The sequence below is a fragment of the Dreissena polymorpha genome, chromosome 2, assembly GCF_020536995.1.
Source record: "Dreissena polymorpha isolate Duluth1 chromosome 2, UMN_Dpol_1.0, whole genome shotgun sequence".
NCBI classification, from domain to species: Eukaryota; Metazoa; Mollusca; class Bivalvia; order Myida; family Dreissenidae; genus Dreissena; species Dreissena polymorpha.
In genome coordinates, this window is record NC_068356.1 from 152,339,670 (window position 1) to 152,359,294 (window position 19,625).

At 32.9% G+C, this 19,625-nt stretch overlaps 2 protein-coding genes and 1 long non-coding RNA gene across 4 annotated transcripts in view; 2 read left to right on the plus strand and 1 right to left on the minus strand.

Annotated features, from left to right (window-relative positions):
• Positions 1–19,625, plus strand: part of LOC127869465 (uncharacterized) — a 314,131-nt gene that overhangs the window by 61,143 nt on the left and 233,363 nt on the right. The window lies entirely within an intron of this gene.
• Positions 1–19,625, minus strand: part of LOC127869500 (uncharacterized) — a 293,685-nt gene that overhangs the window by 23,336 nt on the left and 250,724 nt on the right. The window lies entirely within an intron of this gene.
• Positions 13,623–19,625, plus strand: part of LOC127869464 (uncharacterized) — a 239,366-nt gene continuing 233,363 nt past the window's right edge. Inside the window, exons 1-6 of the mRNA XM_052412071.1 lie at positions 13,623–14,382; positions 14,851–14,946; positions 15,483–15,703; positions 16,401–16,578; positions 17,326–17,435; positions 18,407–18,776. Of these exons, the coding sequence (XP_052268031.1) occupies positions 13,965–14,382; positions 14,851–14,946; positions 15,483–15,703; positions 16,401–16,578; positions 17,326–17,435; positions 18,407–18,776 (1,393 nt within the window). The 5' untranslated portion in view covers positions 13,623–13,964. The remainder of the gene's footprint in view (positions 14,383–14,850; positions 14,947–15,482; positions 15,704–16,400; positions 16,579–17,325; positions 17,436–18,406; positions 18,777–19,625) is intronic.

Below are 19,625 nucleotides of genomic sequence, written 5' to 3' on the forward strand. Positions count from 1 at the left end.
ATTTGCACGTAGTTCAGTGAAATGATGCTGATTAAGAAAATAATTAATTAGATTATATTTGGATATGTGCCCATTAGAGGTGCGCTACCTTAACAACTAAATCATAAACGTGGATACCTTCTCATCGATTCAACTTTTATAAATACACCACAACGTGCATCATTTCCGTTATATGTATACAAATTGTATAGTAATTTGATATTACATGTATATAAATGTTATATGTGTATATGTGATCGTGCTTACGGCGCCTTATGGGCTACATAACACATGCGACCGATTAAAAATCAACACGGAATATGTATCTATCATTTATTAGTGGTGGAAAATACCGGCCCTCTTATATTTTTGCAATTTTACCATATTAACGTTTTATTCATAACACTTTAGTTCTTTTTATTATTATAACAATTAAATATTGCAAATTTGGCATCGCATTTCACCAAATGTGTAATACATTACCTGTTTGTTATTAATAGTACACACATTTACGTATCGGCAAAGTTATCGGAACGTGGCTGATATCCTTGCATGTTTTTGCGTAGGAAGTGCATAACACTGGTTTTAAACGCATGCGCCGGTATGGTAACCTGTATTTTAGTTTACTTCACCATACTACTATAAAGCGCGATGAATCGCAATGGTTTACCTTGCTTCACATGCCTTAGTGTACATACATTAATTGCTTTCGAAAAAACTTGTGTAAATACAATATACTGGACATGCCTTTTATTGTTTAAAAAACACTTCATACAATTATTCCACTGTGGTTAAAACATATATGTTTGATGTTAAATAGCGTGTACAATATATGGTGCATAGCCACTAATGCATTCATGACATATTTTATGACAAATACAAAGAGTTAACATAAATTTATCATACATGTCTTGATATGTGTATTTACACAAGAGCCCATAATAAACTGTATAATGCACATATTTTACATTTTGCTTGATGTAACTACGACCTTGACTTTGAATCTAGGGCCACAGGATTTGCACACCACAAAAAAACGTAATCATTTGTGTAATCTTGTTTTAAACCTGCACGAAATTTTATCAACATTTGGTTTCAACGATCAGCACTATGGCAATATTTCAACATTGAGTTCTAAAATGTAACTTGGCCTTTGCGGTTATGGTAAAGGTTTTGTCAGCAACTGAAGAAAGTGATAAACAATTTCCTGATAGTATTTTTAATTGTATATGTCGCCAAGATTATTCCTTCTGACCTGTTACTCTGATCTTCGATTTTGACACATATGTTTTCAACTCCCAAAATGTACCCATGTTGATGAGTAATGGTTATGTATTAAATATATTTCGTCACAAATTATAAGTGTGCACTACACATTAGATTACTAGATATTAGGACACATACATTCACTGAATACAATTTTCGAAATTTGTTTATAGACGTCTAATTCACAAGAACTCCTTATTTAGCAATTCAAATAATATACCTATGTGTCATGCAAGCGAAATTTATGTGACTGGTTTACTTGTTTATATAACATAATATCTCTAAGTCAAAAGTTTCGAAACTGGTGAAGGTATTCGTGAAATACTGCTTACACGGAGCATTAAATTAATGCTATTTTGCAATGCATGCATATTGTGAAGTATCCATTTAATTTATACAGAAGAATCCCTCTAAGCCGGATCCTCTCTATACAGGAATCCTCTCTAAACCGGAAAATTTGTCCCGTCCCATTTTTGCCCTATAAAACTATGCGTAAAATATCTCCTCAAGACCGGAATCCCCTCAATTCCAAATACCGGTCATTCTTTGGATCAAAATTAGGTTATTCCATACGTAATTTTACCTCTCTAAACCGCTCAGAGTTGGTTTATCGCACCTCAGACCTAGTGTCAACTAGTTGTGAATAGCGGATTAAAGATGCGTGAAATTGATAAAGGTGGTCGAAAAATTTGCAAACTGTAACTATCGCAAAACAATTTAAAGCTACTTGCCCTGTGATGAACATATCGATCAATAGAGGTGTTAATACTGATTATAATTACTGATAACAAACAAAGAGTTTTTTAGTGTGTTTTGTTTTTGATGTAGGAAGCCATTCAGGCTATGATAAACAAGGTGGAGAAGACTTTTTTGCGTGGTAGATGTTTGAAAAAACAGGTCGTTCTTGACATTTTTTCAGTGTTAAAAGGAACTAAATTAAACTAACAAATGCATACATATACCATTGATTGTTTTTCAGGGTGCACTGTTTGATTTATGTTGTGCTTTCGAAACAACATATTGAGTGACATGTATTGTTATAATGTGATGACGTATGCATGAATGTGATAGGTAAATAATCTATTACAATTTGCTGAAAGTGCTTTTTCCCCAAATTAGACTATGTAATTGACCTTCTGAAAGTAAAATATTCAATGTCCTCTCTAAACCGGAATCCTCTCTAAACCGGAATTTCCTCTCGGTCCCGGGGATGTCCGGTTAAGAGGGGTTCCACTGTACTTTCTGCCACAATGCATTTTGCGTCTTTAAATTTATTTTTATTATTGAAATATATACATATTTGACACAAGACATATACAAAATATGCCTAAGAGGTTTTATCATAGGGTGCGCTTAAGTGCTCTCATGGCTAATGTGAACCCTGCTATATCCCGACCTTAGCTGGATTACTGATAGATAGGGTAACAGTTAGGTGGTCACCTACACAAACAGTTTAAATATTTAATTATCGCAATATCTTAATTATTCAGTACTGTCATTTAACTCGTCTATATTGATGAGACACACACAATAATTACCCATTTTGAATTATATATTGAAGTGGTTAGCTTGTTTAGGAAATTGGCTCTCCCAGACCCTGCACCAGAACATGTTCTTTAGACATGATGAGAGGTAAAACAAAACAAAATAAAAACATCCAAAAAGCAGTAATGAGTTATTTATCAATATACCAAGCTGCTCATCAGCACAGAAAATATGGGATTTTGTGTTAAATTAAGATGATCGTCGTCGATTTAATAAGTTTCTTTAAATTAAATATCGAGGATAAAACATTTTCAAAAGGTACAAAATAGGATTCCTCTCAAAAGGGGCAGGATGAACAATTAATATACTCCAGTGACATTTTGTAATTATTTAATAAATTGTAATACATTGCCCGATTTTAAATAAGGCGAAATATGTCGGACAAAAATTCAAAACAGCATACTCACCTTCTAGATTTCACCATCTTTTTTAAGAACAGCATCCGGTCCTAAGCGCCACCTCTGCAGTATTACTGACTATTTAATGAATGCCTCTCCAAAAGAGCTGGCGCCTGTGATTAATGGTCGTGTGCCATTTATTTCCGGATATATGTTATCTCCTCTAATATACATGTTAAGTATATGTACTGTTTTTATTTGAACAAGAGCTGTGTTTGTGAAACACAATGCCCCCACCCAGATGTTTGACCTTTTACCTTGAACGTTTACCTTGTATGATGACTTTGACCTTGAAATTTTAACACTAACAATGTTTATCTCCATGAGATACACATGCTTTCCAAATATCAGTTTGCTATCTTCAATATTGCAAATGTCATGACCAAGGCTTAAGTTTTGGGACAGACAAACACATACAATAACAGACAGACACACACATACAATGACAGACAGACAGGCCAACAGCAGTATACAACCGATTATTCCATCTGGTGGCATAAAAAAAGAATTCCTGCCAACCGTGATGTCGTCTTATCCCATCATAAGCAACTGACACTCTTTCCAACACATAATTTGACCAGTTTAAAAACTGTACAATAACGATGTTACGATAAGTGTATTTCAAAATGCATGAGGGCCTAAAAGGCCTGATTCTGCAATATGTAAGGTCTCGGTATGTATAATAGAATTTCTACCAAAAAGTCCTCATAGACTCCTGATAGTTGGGGTGAATTTGAATCAAAGCTGCAATATAAGCTGTTTAGTTTCTGCTACAAGACATTCGGTTTCGTTGCGTTATTGTTTTGTGGGAGGAACCCTCCACCTGTCTGGTGTTTGATATCGCAACTACTTAGCTAATGTTTAAATAACACGATCTAACCTTTATTTTACCATATTTGTACTACTTTTATTTATTGTTTACGTTATTGAATATACAACAAGGTGAACACTGTAAACACAGACTAAGAGTTAAGACGAGTTCAAGTTAAATATATTATTAAATTTAATACATAAGCTGATTTAAAAATAACGGAGCATTGGCATGCACACAGTTTGCCTCATCATAATTCTTAAGACATGTTCATGTTTATATATAGGTCAAACATGTTAGGGCAAACTCGGGCCGTTTAACAATATAATGATATTTTCAGTGAACGCGTCTCAGCCAGTATCCTGTCCGATTCTTCAATGCCAACTAGACCTTTGAAGTAAACCAATATACAAGAAAGACCTCTACAGAAATGCTGAGCTCAATCATGCTTTGCTATGGCGATTTTAAATAGACATATACTGCCGTATGTATTCACAATGACTTATATTATGTATGAGTTTAACATGAGCAATTACATAAATGCCATTTGTTTGAAAAATTGATTACAACGATTTAACTGGATCCGAGCAAAGCTCGTATAGATACCTGCCGCCTGATGGTGCTGGTTTCAATTATAATTGTTATTATAGATTAATGTATATCGGTATTTTCTATTGTTACTGTAAACTTCTAAAATGTTAATAATACAGTTAAGTGACATTTTTTCAAACAGGAGTAGCTTTGGATTACTTACATCCAATGCTAAAAAAACCGAGAATGCATCTTGATATGGAGGGTTTTCACATGTGCACACATTGACTACCGATAACCTACCATTTTACAATCGTGATACATCGGCTATCTCGGATTCCTCCGTAAGATAGGCCTCGTGGCTAACGGTCGCCATATTGCCTTGTATTACTACTTTACTACCCAAAAGGTTGTCAGTCTATTGTTATGAGGCTGTATACATGCGCGTTGAACCAGCGCCAAACTTTTTACCGAAACTTTGATATTAAGAGCACTATTAACGTTCATTTGTGTTGCATGTTGACATATTATCCAAGTGATTTACTTTTCCATTATTATTTAATCACCCTATCATCCAATTTTTAAGATGAAAGTACGGTGTTTACAAAACCAACCAAATCGAAAGTGAAACTGGATGCATTACGTTTCGCGATGTAAACATTAAATATTTGTTCAGTTTGAGGAAGCGAATCGATAATAGACGTTGGAATATGTATGCAATACAGACTATCATTGCCGATTGTAGTACTGGCTAAAAAAAAACCTTTTATGACAGGTCATGTATAGAACGTTAATCAAATAGTGACCATAAATCACTACAAATGTCTGGGTTGTTCATTAACCCATTTATGCCCAGTGGACTCTCCCATCCTTCTAAATTGGATCAATTTATTTCCAAAAGTAGAGCTGTCTGGTATATTTATTTCTATATTTAGAATATTTCTTACAGAAATTTCTTTAAGCAAACAGCGCAGACCCAGATGAGACGCCGCATTATGCGGCGTCTCATCTGGGTCTACGCTGTTTGCAATGTCCTTTTTTTCAGGACACTAGGCATGAATGGGTTAATATAATTAATGCACGTTTCTGATCTAATTGCCTGTATCTAGTTGTAATTACCATGATATTGATAAAATTAAAACGTTTTTTTTCATAAATTAACATTACATGTTTTATTTTTATCATTTAGGGAATATATAATTGTATCATTATCATCATTAAATATTCTGAAAATGATCTAAATTATCATGATTACTTTAAAGTAGAATTTTTAAATTTTACTCATTATTTTTAATGAATTTGCACATTTGCTTGATTCAAAATAAAATGTATTAATAAGGGTTTCAGTTGTTAGTTTTAACCCATTTTTAGTTCGATTAAATTTAAAGTACTAACTACGTACACGTATGTGAAATGCTCTTGAGTTCGTTTCCTGGGCCTAGAACAAGTACTTGGGTGTCTCTTGGAGATTTCTTAAGAATGCTCCCACACTGGGGATCAAACCAGTGACCTCCAGATCATTAGGTGGACACCACATCCATTACACATCAGCGACCTTTAATTAGTAAATTACTTTAGTATTGCAGCATTATATAATGTTATGTTGCTACATATTTTTGGAAAATGATTAATGTGCAGTACTAAATAAATCTAAATGCAGACAATTTTAATTGTGTATATTGTGTGATTATTAGTTACAAATTCCCTTTTTACAGGTATACTGGATTATGAAAGACTGATAAACATAAAATTGACAACTCATCTCCCCAACGATACTTTGTGTGGCTCATTCTCAGAACAAACCCATAGCCAGTGAGAAAACTACAGTGTAAAAAGACCACTTGATTGTGACAATTATGGCTGACAAAGCAAATGTTATCATTTAAAATAAAGAAAACTTCCAGTTCAATATACATTTTATACCAATTATGACATTGGCCAACACAGAAAATAATTATAAGGTTGATTTTCCTAAAATTGACTGTTACAATTGGATACTGTTTTAAGCTTCACTCTACTTTGTCTGAAAATAAAAGTCCTAAATGATGTAATAGAAACATACATATTTAATTTTTAGTTTTACAAGGATATATATATACATACATATATTATAGTATCTTTGTATCGATGGTCAATCAATTTAATTTTAACTAATATATACATACACATTTTATACATGTGTATGCTTTGATTTTTTCTATTGAAGCCAAATTAATATCCCATTACATGTAGATAGATAGATAATATCACAGCAGTATTCCTATTTTGTCTGCAAGTACTGCAGAAATCATGGATTATTATTTTACTGAGTCAGCCTTAATCTTTATATTATAATTGTTAAAACAGATTAAGATGTGCATTATACAATTGAGGATGCATCAAGATTAAAAAATGGTACATGTATAAATTAATAAAGAATCAATAACAATCAGAAACTGTGCATTTTTTTTTCAGTATTGTGTGAAAGGATTTGAAGTCATGATGTGTTTTTGAAATATGATTTATGTGAATTTGAATAAATATATAAAATTTAGTGATTTTCTCAGACAAAACTGTTAATTACATACTAAAGTATTCAGAATGTATTATTGTAATATTCATTCGAATTTTTAAGTACAAAAAGCACTTTTCCCTGGCATTTGTATTTATAGTAATTGCATATTTTATAATTCTGACAGCATTTATAAACTGTGTTCATGCAAGCATGAACACGGTTTCATTTTTTGAGTATTTAAACAAGAAGGCCATGATGGCCCTGTATCCCTCCACTGCTGAAAAAAAGGCTGAAACAAATTTCTCTGCATGTGCAAATACTTAAATATAGGCCCTATTTAAGCACATGTACACTTTTGTGACCTTCTGGGCTGGGTCAAATTTAACCCCAGAGGCATAATTTGGGAAAACTTTGTAGAGGACTACTATATCTCACTACATACAAAATGTGGTAGCCCTAGGTCCTAGAGTTAAGGACAAGAATATTTTTAAAGTTTTCACAAAATAAGCAAGATATAAGCGTATATAATGTTCAATTTTGTGACATGCGGGTCAGGATCAAATTTGACCCAAAGGGCATAATTTGAACAAACTTGGTAGAAGACTATAAAATGTTACTGCATACCAAATTTGGTAGCCATAGTCCAAATGGTTTTCGACAAGAAGATTTTTAAAGATTTCACAAAATAGGCGCTTTAAAAGCGTTTATTCAATTTTGTGACCCCCCGGGGCAGGGTCAAAGTTGACCCCAGAGGCATTATTTGAACAAATTTGGTAGAGGTTTATTAGATGTCACTACATACCAAATTTGGTAGCCCTAGGCCCAATGGTTATGGACAACAAGATTTTTAAAGTTTTCACAAAATAGGCCCCATATAAGCGTATGTTCAGTTTTGTGACCCCGGGCAGGGTCAAATTTGACCCAAGGGGCATAATTTGAACAAACTTGGTAGAGAACTATAACATGTCACTACATACCAAATTTGGTAGCCCTATGCCTTATTGTTAAGGACAAGAAGAGTTTTAAAATTTTCACAAAATAGGCACTATATAAGCATATAATTGATTTTGTGGCCCCCGGGGCAGGGTCAAATTTGACCCCTGGGGCATAATTTGAACAAACTAAGTAGAGGACTATACAATGTCACTACATACCAAATTGTGTAGCCCTAGGCCTAATGGTTATGGACAAGTTTTTTTTAAGTTATCACAAAGTAGGCATAATATAAGCATATGTTCAATTTTGTGACCCTCGGGTCAGGGTCAAATTTGACCCTAGGGATTAAATTTGAACAAATTTGGTAGAGGACTATTAGATGTCACTATATACCAAATTTGATAGCCCTAGGCCGGATTGTTATTGACAAGAATTTTTTTTGAAGTTTTCACAAAATAGGCCTTATATAAGCATATGTTCAATTTTGTGACCCTCGGGCAGGGTCAAACTTGACCCCAGGGGCATAATTTGAACAAACTTGGTAGAGGACTATAAGATGCCACTACATACCAAATTTGGTAGCCCTAGGCCCAATGGTTATGGACGAGAAGATTTGTAAAGTTTTCACAAAATATACCCTATATAAGCATATGTTCAATTTTGTGACCCCCGGGGCAGGGTCAAATTTGACCCCAGGGGTATAATTTGAACAAATTAGGTAGAGGACTATTAGATGTCTCTACATACCAAATTTGATAGCCCTAGGCCCAATGGTTATGGACGGGAGATTTTGAAATTTCATCAGAATTGGACCAGTAGTTTAGGAGATGTTTAAAGGAAAAGTTTATGCATGGATGCACGATGGACACAGGACCTTTGGCCAGTGGAGCTAAAATCAAATTAAACATTTAGTTTTGATTTAATATCAGTTTTTATATGCAAGTGTCTATTTCACTTATAAATTAAAACAGCATATTATTCATTATTGAAAAGATTATTCCAAGCTTGATGTCATATTTCAACTTTGCATAGTGTAGTTAATTGAACATTGTATTGAACTGTATGGGCAGCTATATTTTTTAATTTATGTATGTTGTATTATACAAAATGCATTAATTCTACCACAAGTAGACCATATAAGGCCTACTGCTACTAAATAGGCACTGGTATGAATTTGACACTGTTTTTGATGCTCATACAAAACTTATATTATTACTACGCTTTAGTATATTAAATATTTTCAATTTTTTGTTCAACATTTTTTGCAAAAGAAAAGAGTGTCTTAATGCATTTGAAAATATACTTAAAACAAACTAAAAATGCATTTTAACATACCTTTTTCCTGGTAAAGTGTATTTGGGATGATAAAAAATACACTTGAAGAGTATTAATGCTGGAAAAATACAGAAAAAAAATACATTTGTTTCTGTTAGAAGTGTGTCTTGTCTGCATTTTTAAGTGTATTAAATGCACATCAAATGCAGATACATACAATGCCAATACTGTTACATGTATTGTAATGGACATAAAATGCACTTGTTCTTGTAATTAAATGCTTTAGTGAATTGAAATAACCTTTTATTACGTTTTAACAATTAATAATACCTTTTTATATAAATTTTCTTTTGAAATGTGACACTTAAATGATTTTTGCACCACTAGTAAGAGATGTAAGAGATATAATTTGTGCTCATAATGCTTTATCATTACACTACATAATATCATTTGTTGTATGAAAATTACCCGTAAAATTCTTGTGAAAGCTCAAGAGATCAATAGTAGCGTGCTATACCCTGCTCCTTTTTACATGACTTGATGGTATTTAGTCCCCAATTATACATGGCTAAGGGAAAATTAATGTGCAGATTTGTCAAATAAGTCTTAACTGGGATCCAATAGGCAGACTTTCATATTACTTGTATTTAATTTAAATCATGATCTGAATTGCTCTTTGGCAAATCGTTGTTGGTCACAGTATTCAAATGAATTTTGTTCACTTTGTAGTGATTATATTTTCTATATTTATCAGACAACATCTTTCTTCAAAAGTTTAACATGATTGCTTGGTTAATTTAGAAACAAGATCAATGCATCATAACATAAAATGAAAAAATGTGTAATAGTAAAAATGGCAGCAAAAAGCACTAGATTATCTGCCTTAAATCTGAGACGATATGTTGATGTATTGGAATTTCTCATAAATAATGTGCTCCATAGTTGTATAATTGTATAGTCGCATGCATGAGTGGTGTCAATGTCACAATGCCAATTAAAGCCTATAATTTACTAAAACAATTTGAAGTTTGATGTGAGTTTTTTTCAAGATCTGTTATATATAATTATATATACATGTATATATATATATATATTGTTGAAAAGTTAACATGCAATAAGTTTACTGTAATTAAGTGACAAATAGTTTTACTGATTTGGTTGGATGCATATATGCAGATATATCATGGTTTGTGCAGAGGACAGTAGCAAAAACAAGAGCTGTCTCCGTAGGATGACATACGCCCCCGATAAACGCTTTAATAGAAGTTATGAGCATTTTTCAAAACCTAAAAGCCGACCCTAAGTTCAAGGTCAAAGGGGTAAAAATTTGTGTGTGTATGGGAAGGCCTTGTCCATATACACATGCATACCAAATATGAATGTTACATCTGAAGCGACATAGAAGTTATGAGCATTTTTTCGAAACCTAAATACAAAGTGTGACGGATAGACAGACGGACAGTGCGATCACTATATGCCCTCCTTTGGGGCATAAAAATGTGTTTCACATTGTTTTGGTAAATTAGTAATGTAGTTAAAAGAACAGAATCATCAATGATAAAGTTATTGATTATAAAGTGTTGCTGGCATATTTGATGCATTCATCTAGCTATAAGAAGGTCCCTGTTTTATCCCCACTGGCACCGAGTGAGGGTTCTCAAAATCTTTAAACAATATGAATAACTACATATAGGGTCGAGAGCCTTGTTGATATGGGGGCTAAACACCTGAAATCAAAGCGACCCAGGTTAAAGGCCGCGGCCAAATTAATAAACCAGAGGCCGCATGAGCCTGCTATACTCTGAACAAGTATTGTTTCTTCTCAGAAAACTGGCTTACGTGTCTTACTAAGCTTTAGACTTTGAGTTTCAGTGCAATCAATCTAAAATAAATTGGTCAAATTAAATAATAATTTGTAAAAAATAAACATTCTGCACAAATTCAATTATTTACTTTACCTGTGTGCATGAATCATTTCAGTCTTGATGGTTAGTGAACTATGTCAAAAGCACCATATCTATGAAACACTTGTTTTTTGAATAGTGCAATGTTCCACAGAAATGCTGCTGATGATTATTCTACACGATGATGAATTATTAGATATATTTCTAAATTCCATTTCCACCAACAATTCGGTTATTCCACTACCAGTTCACATGCTTCATACACAGTTGAAAATAACACTATTTCACTTAACAACCGTGACACATGTACAGTGATATACTCAATTTTTCAACTTTTCGCAATTAAAATGGTCTTCTACTGTTATTGTTGTTGTTGTACTTTTGAAAGTAGTTCGAAAGATGGCGACCATTAACCCAGAGATTGATTTATGAAATAAATCGTCTGCTGATCCAGAGTGACCATTTTAGTGTTTTTTCCATAGGCTACACACAACTGTTTTATTGGTCATGCGCTTTTCGGGTTTTTCGTGTTGGAATAACCCATAAAATGTCCTAAAAGTAATAATCGCATCACTACGTATTTGATCGAGCATATTTAAATAAACAGAAGACACATATTTTCTTACGGTTATACTTTATCTGAAGTCAAAACATGAGCTATACTGGTATGTATTTTAGAAATAAGTAAAGGATATTATTTTTTAATTATGTATGCTATTTATCAAAACGTTATTATTAAACACATGTAAACAATGAAATAATCGAGTTTACTTAAATTCAAAAGTAACACGCCAGTATCTTTTTCAAAGTATTATCTAATAGTATCAATTATGAGTACTTCCAAAAACGTCGTAACACACTTAATCGTATGCAATTACTTTGATTTATAAATAATACTGAAAGTATAATTTAAACACAACTGCAATATAAAATAAAACACTATACAAATAATAAAATCTAATAAAAAGGAAGAAGATTTTGATGACTGACAAGTAGATGAAAGTGAGATTTATAAGTGTACGTTGAAGTACTTTTAATATTTCAGTTGCAAAGCTGTAATACACAATTTTGATGTTCTGTTCTTTGTTTCGCATATATGTTTTATTGTCATGGAAATCGGCATTCAAATCAAACTGTATGACTGATTTACCGAGAAATTAAGGTTTTTCAGACGTTCCAAGTTGTAAAAAATCAATCTCTTTTTTTACCGCTGTATGCAACAATTGTTTTACAAAATTGGTTTTAATGAATATTTATAAATAAAAACATGCAGTATAAATTCATACATAGATTGATTATTATAAATGATTGCATGGTAGTAAATGAGATGGAACAAGTGGAATCGAGACAATATAAACGGACAATTCCCCTTCAGAAAGTAGGGGAAAAAATCTCTAGGCATTAGTCATTTTTAAAACAGTTTATAATAACGGCATAGGGTAAATACAAACTATTTGCATAAACATGTTTGTGTATGTATTATTGATCGAAAAAAAGAGAAATGTTGAAGTCCCACCGCACAAATTTAAAGTACAAGATTCAAATATGCTATGCAAACAATAATATGCCAGAAACATTCTTGAGCATTTGAGGTGTTGCATAAACTGATGAAATATATCGCGTTTATAGACAACTATCATAAACTGATGAAGTATAAATATTATGTAGTACATTATTTGTAAACAAAAGCATTTCGGCCTAAAAAAGTTTATATTTATATATATAATGTCATATTGCTCTCCAAAACATCGATACACATACGTGGATAGTTTCCATATATAAGTTTAAATATGTGACACTGATGAATAGTTCATAATCAAATAATATCGTAACATACAATATGTTTATATGGTACCTACACACATCAGTGTGGAATATTTAAACTAAATAGGCTAATCTAAACTACGTTTTGTATCATTTGTAAGACAAGAGAAATTGATACTTGAAAAATAATAGTTCTTTTCAGTGTCATTATATTATATATTTTACTTTAATAGGTTTTTTAATATGCCATAATTAATATTAATATCAAAATATAAAAATAACATTGAAAAACGCACGGCGCTGTAATTAAACCCGAAATCTCTCGATGTAAAGTTGTAAAGTTGCGTGATACGTATTAGATGTATCTTTGTTTTATTTTGACAATACTATCGTAGTTTTACGCACTACTCAGAGACCGTTCGGAATGACGAAATGTGTAAAATAAGCCGAATTTACACGAAGTGCATTACAGGTTTAAAACATAAATATGCTGAAGTGACTTAGTAACACGTTGAATAAAAATTAATTCTTTCATGCGCTAAATTATTGTTCAAACAGTACGAATTAAACAAGCTGAATGCATAAAACCGTGTTGTTTCAGTGCAAATATTGATAAACCAAATCCCGCCTTGTTCCCAAAATAGAATATATTTATAAGTGGTGAATACCCCTTTTACATGCGTATAATTGGGAAATAACCTCGCGCATTTTACGTTTAGTTTCGATTTTAGTTTCAATCGGAAAACCACTATCTTCGATAAAGCATTTGCAACAAATTGTGATGTGATATATCAAAATATAATGGACGTTTTATATATTTCGGTTATGACAATAGTGTGTGGAATGTAATTTCTTGGCGGGAAAATCATATCAGTTAAATACGTTATTATTGTTTTAATGTAATATATCGTTGTAAGATTGACTAAATACAGTTATTGAATGCAAAGCAAATGTAAATCGAAACCCATGTATATCATGTATATAAACCGAAAGTGACCCAAGGAGTGAAGATAAATATGTTATAGTTGAGTTTGAGTTTGTTAAATACTGTGCTCGAAATCATGGCGAGCGGAGAAAATACATCTACTTTTATATTTTACAACAGTGAGGACGGAAACGGTGCAGAGGCACACGAATTGAAATTTCGCATTTGCAAACGAACATGTCAAACTGATAATGAAACATGCTTACCAGGGACCTCTATTGTTAAATCTTTACAAGAGTGCATTCACAAGACTGGCCGAATAATCATCTTTGTAACAAATAAATCAGCTCAGAAAGGATTGTTCAATTTTGCAGCTTTGTCATCGCTAGAAAATATTATGTTTGAAAAACACATGCGACTGTATATAGCCTATAAAGAGGCCAGCATGGACGATGTCAGATTCTTGAAATCTGGATTGCTGTCTTTGACACCAAGCCAATTTTTTGACTTGAATACTTGGAAAGGAACCGACAGTCTTTTAAAGCGATTGAAATGTAAGTCTATGACCTTTATTTAGTGTGCTTATATTCACGTAAACTTGAGTAATGGCAGAAACGACAATAATAACAAAAGTTGGCAAGGAATTTTGCGCGTAGTAGTTAAAGTAGTATTGATGTATTAATAGAAAGAATTGTAGTAATAGAAAATGTAAGAGTAGAGTAATTGTAATATTATTAGTAGTAACAGTAAAAATAGTATTGGTAGTATAAGAAGTAATAGTAGTAGTAGTAGTAGTAGTAGTAGTAGTAGTAGTAGTAGTAGTAGTAGTAGTAGTAGTAGTAGTAGACGTAGTAGTAGTAGTAGTAGTAGTAGTAGTAGTAGTAGTAGTAGTAGTAGTAGTAGTAGTAGTAGTAGTAGTAGTAGTAGTTGAAAGGAGTAGGACGTGTTTACAGTGAGATAGTGGAATGTTACAAAATCAGTATTTGGATGTTAACTGTATATTACATTTAATTTATGTGTAGGTCCTTTGCGTTTGACGAATTTACTTCCGGCTGGCAACGTGCACTTCGGCTTGGTGTATTCCCATGTGTCTGGCTTCATGGGATTTGTTGCTGAAGGTATGTGTATTTGATTGTACAACATTGCATGTTGGAACACACGCCTGTCAGTACCATTGAGAACTGCCCTTCTGTCAACAATTTTGTTATAAAGTTAAATAAACTTCGGAAAATTTACACAATAACTAATTGTAAATCTATATTGAACATACTAAAATGTTTTTAAAACTTTATTTTCGTTTTTGTATTTTAAGTTATTGTTTATTCATATTCATTTCTTACGGACGTCTCTATAAGGCTTTGATAACTATTGATCTTCAAGCTATGTACATATTGCAATTAAAGGTGGCTTGGCATTCCCAGGCTGTGAACACAGTCGTTTTCATAGGTGATTGCTTTGGTCACGTGCTTAGTTCTTGTTTCTTATGTTTGGTCTATTGATCAGAAGAAGTGAAGGACCTCGAAACCATGTTTTTGATTTCCCTCCTCGTGATGCTATAGGTGTTAATTGTAATTATATGTGTTCGGAAAATTAATATTATAAGGCGACACTTAAACTGCATTTTCTATCATGTGGAAATTTTTTCATCCTTCAGAGCTGATCAAGTACTTTAAGACAAATAAAAAATTGGTCAGGAAATTCCTGCTAATTGTGCCAGAAGACTGCAACGTTCCACAGGACCTTGTTACGGCAGATGATTCAGAAGGAGAAATAGTAATTTCCCATGACAAAGGGGATGAACTGGAATTCAAACGGGTTCATGCCGATAAACAAAGAACCTACAAGGCGACCGTATATCGAATTAAATGTGGAACTGTAAATATAAGACAGCTTTTAAATATTGTATTCATTGTGCTTAAAGTTAAGCTATTGTCCAACTCACTAAGCTATACTAAAATGTTATTTCGCATTTTACTTACATGCTGATTACTTTCTTTTACTTTATTACATGTTTATAAGTTTTGAACAACAAAACCATGATTATAAATGTGTACATTTGACATATACGTTGAACATAACTTAGTACTTTTTTTAAATGAGTATTTGTTTAATCAGTGCAATTACTCCGGTTGGTATTCTTGGGACTTTGTAGCATGGATAACGTTTGTAAAAAGTAGAAGGTTAATATCAGATATTATTATTAATATAAATATTGTTAAAATGACCATTTTAAAATCGCGACGTGCTTGTATTTCATGATCATAAAACGAACTGCGAATTTCAAGACAAAGCATGAGCTATATCAGGAAAATGAAAGATGTTAACATTATCAGAACATATCTATATTTAAACAAAAAGGACCAGCTCTGACTTGATGAGACAATACAACTTGCCGACTATTTAGATATATGGTATGTACAAAGCATTCCACGAACAGAACCAGAAAGTTTTATTTTGGTACATTAAAATAACATGTGGTGTCTCTTTCAGGAACATTTGAAAAACTAAATTGTTTTAGCTTATTTTTAAAGGCTTTATATAGCGGTCACAAAAAAATTGGTAACGTTTTCAGGAGGAGTACCACGTCTGTGCCCAGGTCCCGACCGTTCTGACCGCCATCTCGCATCTTGCACAGAATCATCTGGGTAAAATAGATGTCCAACTTGAACAACAGCGCTTCTGCCAGTCCTACCAACAAATTCTGGATGCGAAGCGATGGAATGATATTGTCCAAATCGTCACTTGCAAAGGTGACTTTTAAAATACATCAATTACGTATGGAACAACATATCATATAACACTACATACAATAAATAAAAAGCCGCATCTTAATATAGCATATTGAGTTAAACGATATATTTCCATTCAAAATGTAATTGTTTTAGAGTTTTACCTTTTAAACTCATACATTGTATTCAGTTGAATAACGTTTAGTTAAAACTTAAAGTATTTACATTATTAATCGTGTACACGTTTGATCTTTTCCCTAGTGTCCTTTTATTTTATGAGTTTGTATCATTGGCAAAACATGGCAGTCCATGAGCTGATTATAACGGCTGCCACTGCATGGATGTTGAAATTGAATATAAAGCTTGATTGAACAAGAGAAAACAATGTTCGTCTTAATAAAAAGTTTTTTAAGAAGTAACGTTAGTATTTTAAATCAATAGGAAAGACACCAAAATCAAAACTAAAATACAGAGAAAACTCTTAAGTTGAAACTGAATATACTATACATTTGGGCAAGTCGACAGTAAAGCTATGATCGTTATTTTGTTTATGTATGTAAAGCAACCGAGAGGGAACATAATGATGCGGCGAGGTAGTATTTATTGAACCGGTTGTCATAGAAAACTACGCTATTCTTGAACATATTGTTTCTGTAAAGGCACGATTCGTAAACTACACTTTTGATCACTCACCAAATGCAAGATATATATGTAGATGGTATACAATGTATATGTTTATTATATGACTCGTTTGAGTATGTATTGAAGACGAGGCTGACCTTCCGTCTGCACTGTTCAAAGTTGCGAAGTCGCTAGCAAATAGTCTGCCGGGAAATTTACAACCTCATGGACCAAATCAAGCGACAACTAAACTCTCGGTAAGTTTCACTGTGTTTTGTTTTCTATTAATTCGTGTTACCATATAATGCATTATTATAATAACGACCATACTTTATCAAACGTAATTTATTACTTCTTCTGTGTTAATTTATTATAAAATTTTAATACTGCCAATGCAAAGAAAAACATTGGAGGTTTCTCGGGATTATTATCTCAAGTCTCACAGGCTAGTCATGGACGACACTTTTCGCCTAAACTGGATTGTTGTTCAGGAGAGACCTTATTCAAACGAAAGATTCCATGAAAGTGGAAATTGTCGTCGCTAGTGGTACGACACTTAACACACATGCATTAAGCCCGGTTTTCCCAGAGTGCTGTTAAAATAATCTCTCACCAACGAGTTTCAAAAATACACAACCTAAAATCATCGATACCCTAGTGTTATATAAAAGACATAGAATACGAAACAATAATTATAGTTTCCTTATCATTGAGTTTAAACATGGCGTTTAAAGAAACAGACGACTTATTATATTTATCGACATGTTTTTAATTAAGAGTTCACAACTATCCACGACTTTATAATGCAAGCTCCATGCTCTGGATTATGCTTTTGTTACTTAATTATTCTGCTTAGAATTTATAAGGTAAAAGTACACGTAAAATGGTCAATAAAAGTCTATCAAACAATCAAACTACTAAGATTATAAACGTAAACAACAACAAAAAACATTTGAATAAGCGTTTTTGCAATTATTAAGCAAAACATGTACATCGTAAGTTGCTAACAATTAGTCCATGCATTTTACACAATTTTGACAACAACTATAAGGACTGCAGTATACTTCTTTAATTCAGATTATCTGAGAATGTGAAGATATGTATTTTGTGCGCAAGGACTGTGTTTGTTATTATATTAAACTTACCATAATGTCTGTAAAATTGAATAGTTCATTTTAACTATGTGTATTGATCTGATAATCAATATGTTGTTTATTATTATTTAAAGAGTGTTTATCTATACAACTCTTCAACCGACCTCGATATGCTAGACGAGATTCGAAATGAGTTGGATATACATCATATTCCAAATAAAACAAATCTACCAGGAGAATCTATACTCTCTGGGGGTGACAATAGAGAAGGCTGGATCGTATTTGTAGTGTCGAAGGCGTCATTAGAAAGCAGTGAGACTTCATTTAATATGTTGAAATGTATCACTGCTGATGTTGACGAAGGACGGTTGGGAGTGTTGCTGGTACTCCGTGGTGAAGTGGAAATCTCAGATGTGCCCCAATGTTTTCGTTGGGTTACGTATTACAGAGCTAAAGCGGTGGGCGATACATCATACACGAAACGAATTGTACGGACAGTTTCAGGTAATGTTTGTCTTAGTAAGCATATACAATTAATAGTTTCATAGTAATGTTGTTGTTAAAGTAAATGTGCAAAATTTCCACTGTTTCTACAACACGTATCGTGTATTCCATCAGATCGTTATAAACTTTTGAGGTCGCGGACCAAGTTTGAAAACTCCGATCTACAATTTAGCATAATACTGCCTCCCCCCTTTTTCATTAAAACATATGATTCAGATAAACCTGCAAGTTCTAAATATAAATGTTTCTACTACATGTATACATTGAAACTTCACCGATGTGTTCAGCACTGACCAATATGTTCTGACTGGCAAATAAGCAGAATTATGCCCTTTGTGTACTTCCATAAAATTATGTTAATTTTTGCGTGTTACTACTCAATATCTTTGTATTCGCTACACATATTGAAATCATGATTTCAACATCTTTATACATATGCACTTACCAATACCTATAACGTTGGTTTGCCTTAAGCACGATAGAACCCCCTTTATGTTCCTATAAAATTTAAGTTATGTGTTGCGTGAAATTTGACTGCTATATATATTTTATCGATACATCAGACATGTTTTCGAATCTATAATGTTCATGCGAGGTCACATAGGCCATAACTTTGACCTGCCATTTACCAGATATATGCCCCTTATTTACTTTCTGTTCTTTGCAAATTCAGGCAAATGTTTGCGTCAAACAGCTCCTGATTTCTAGCTTTCCTGCAAATCGAGAATGAACTTGAATTTGGGTCCAGTTTTGTCAATTCAAGGTCACTGTTGCCAAACATGTATAAACATTTTGCGCTAAAGTAAGGATGGCTTATTAAGAGAGGATTGCATTTGGCGCAATTGGGGT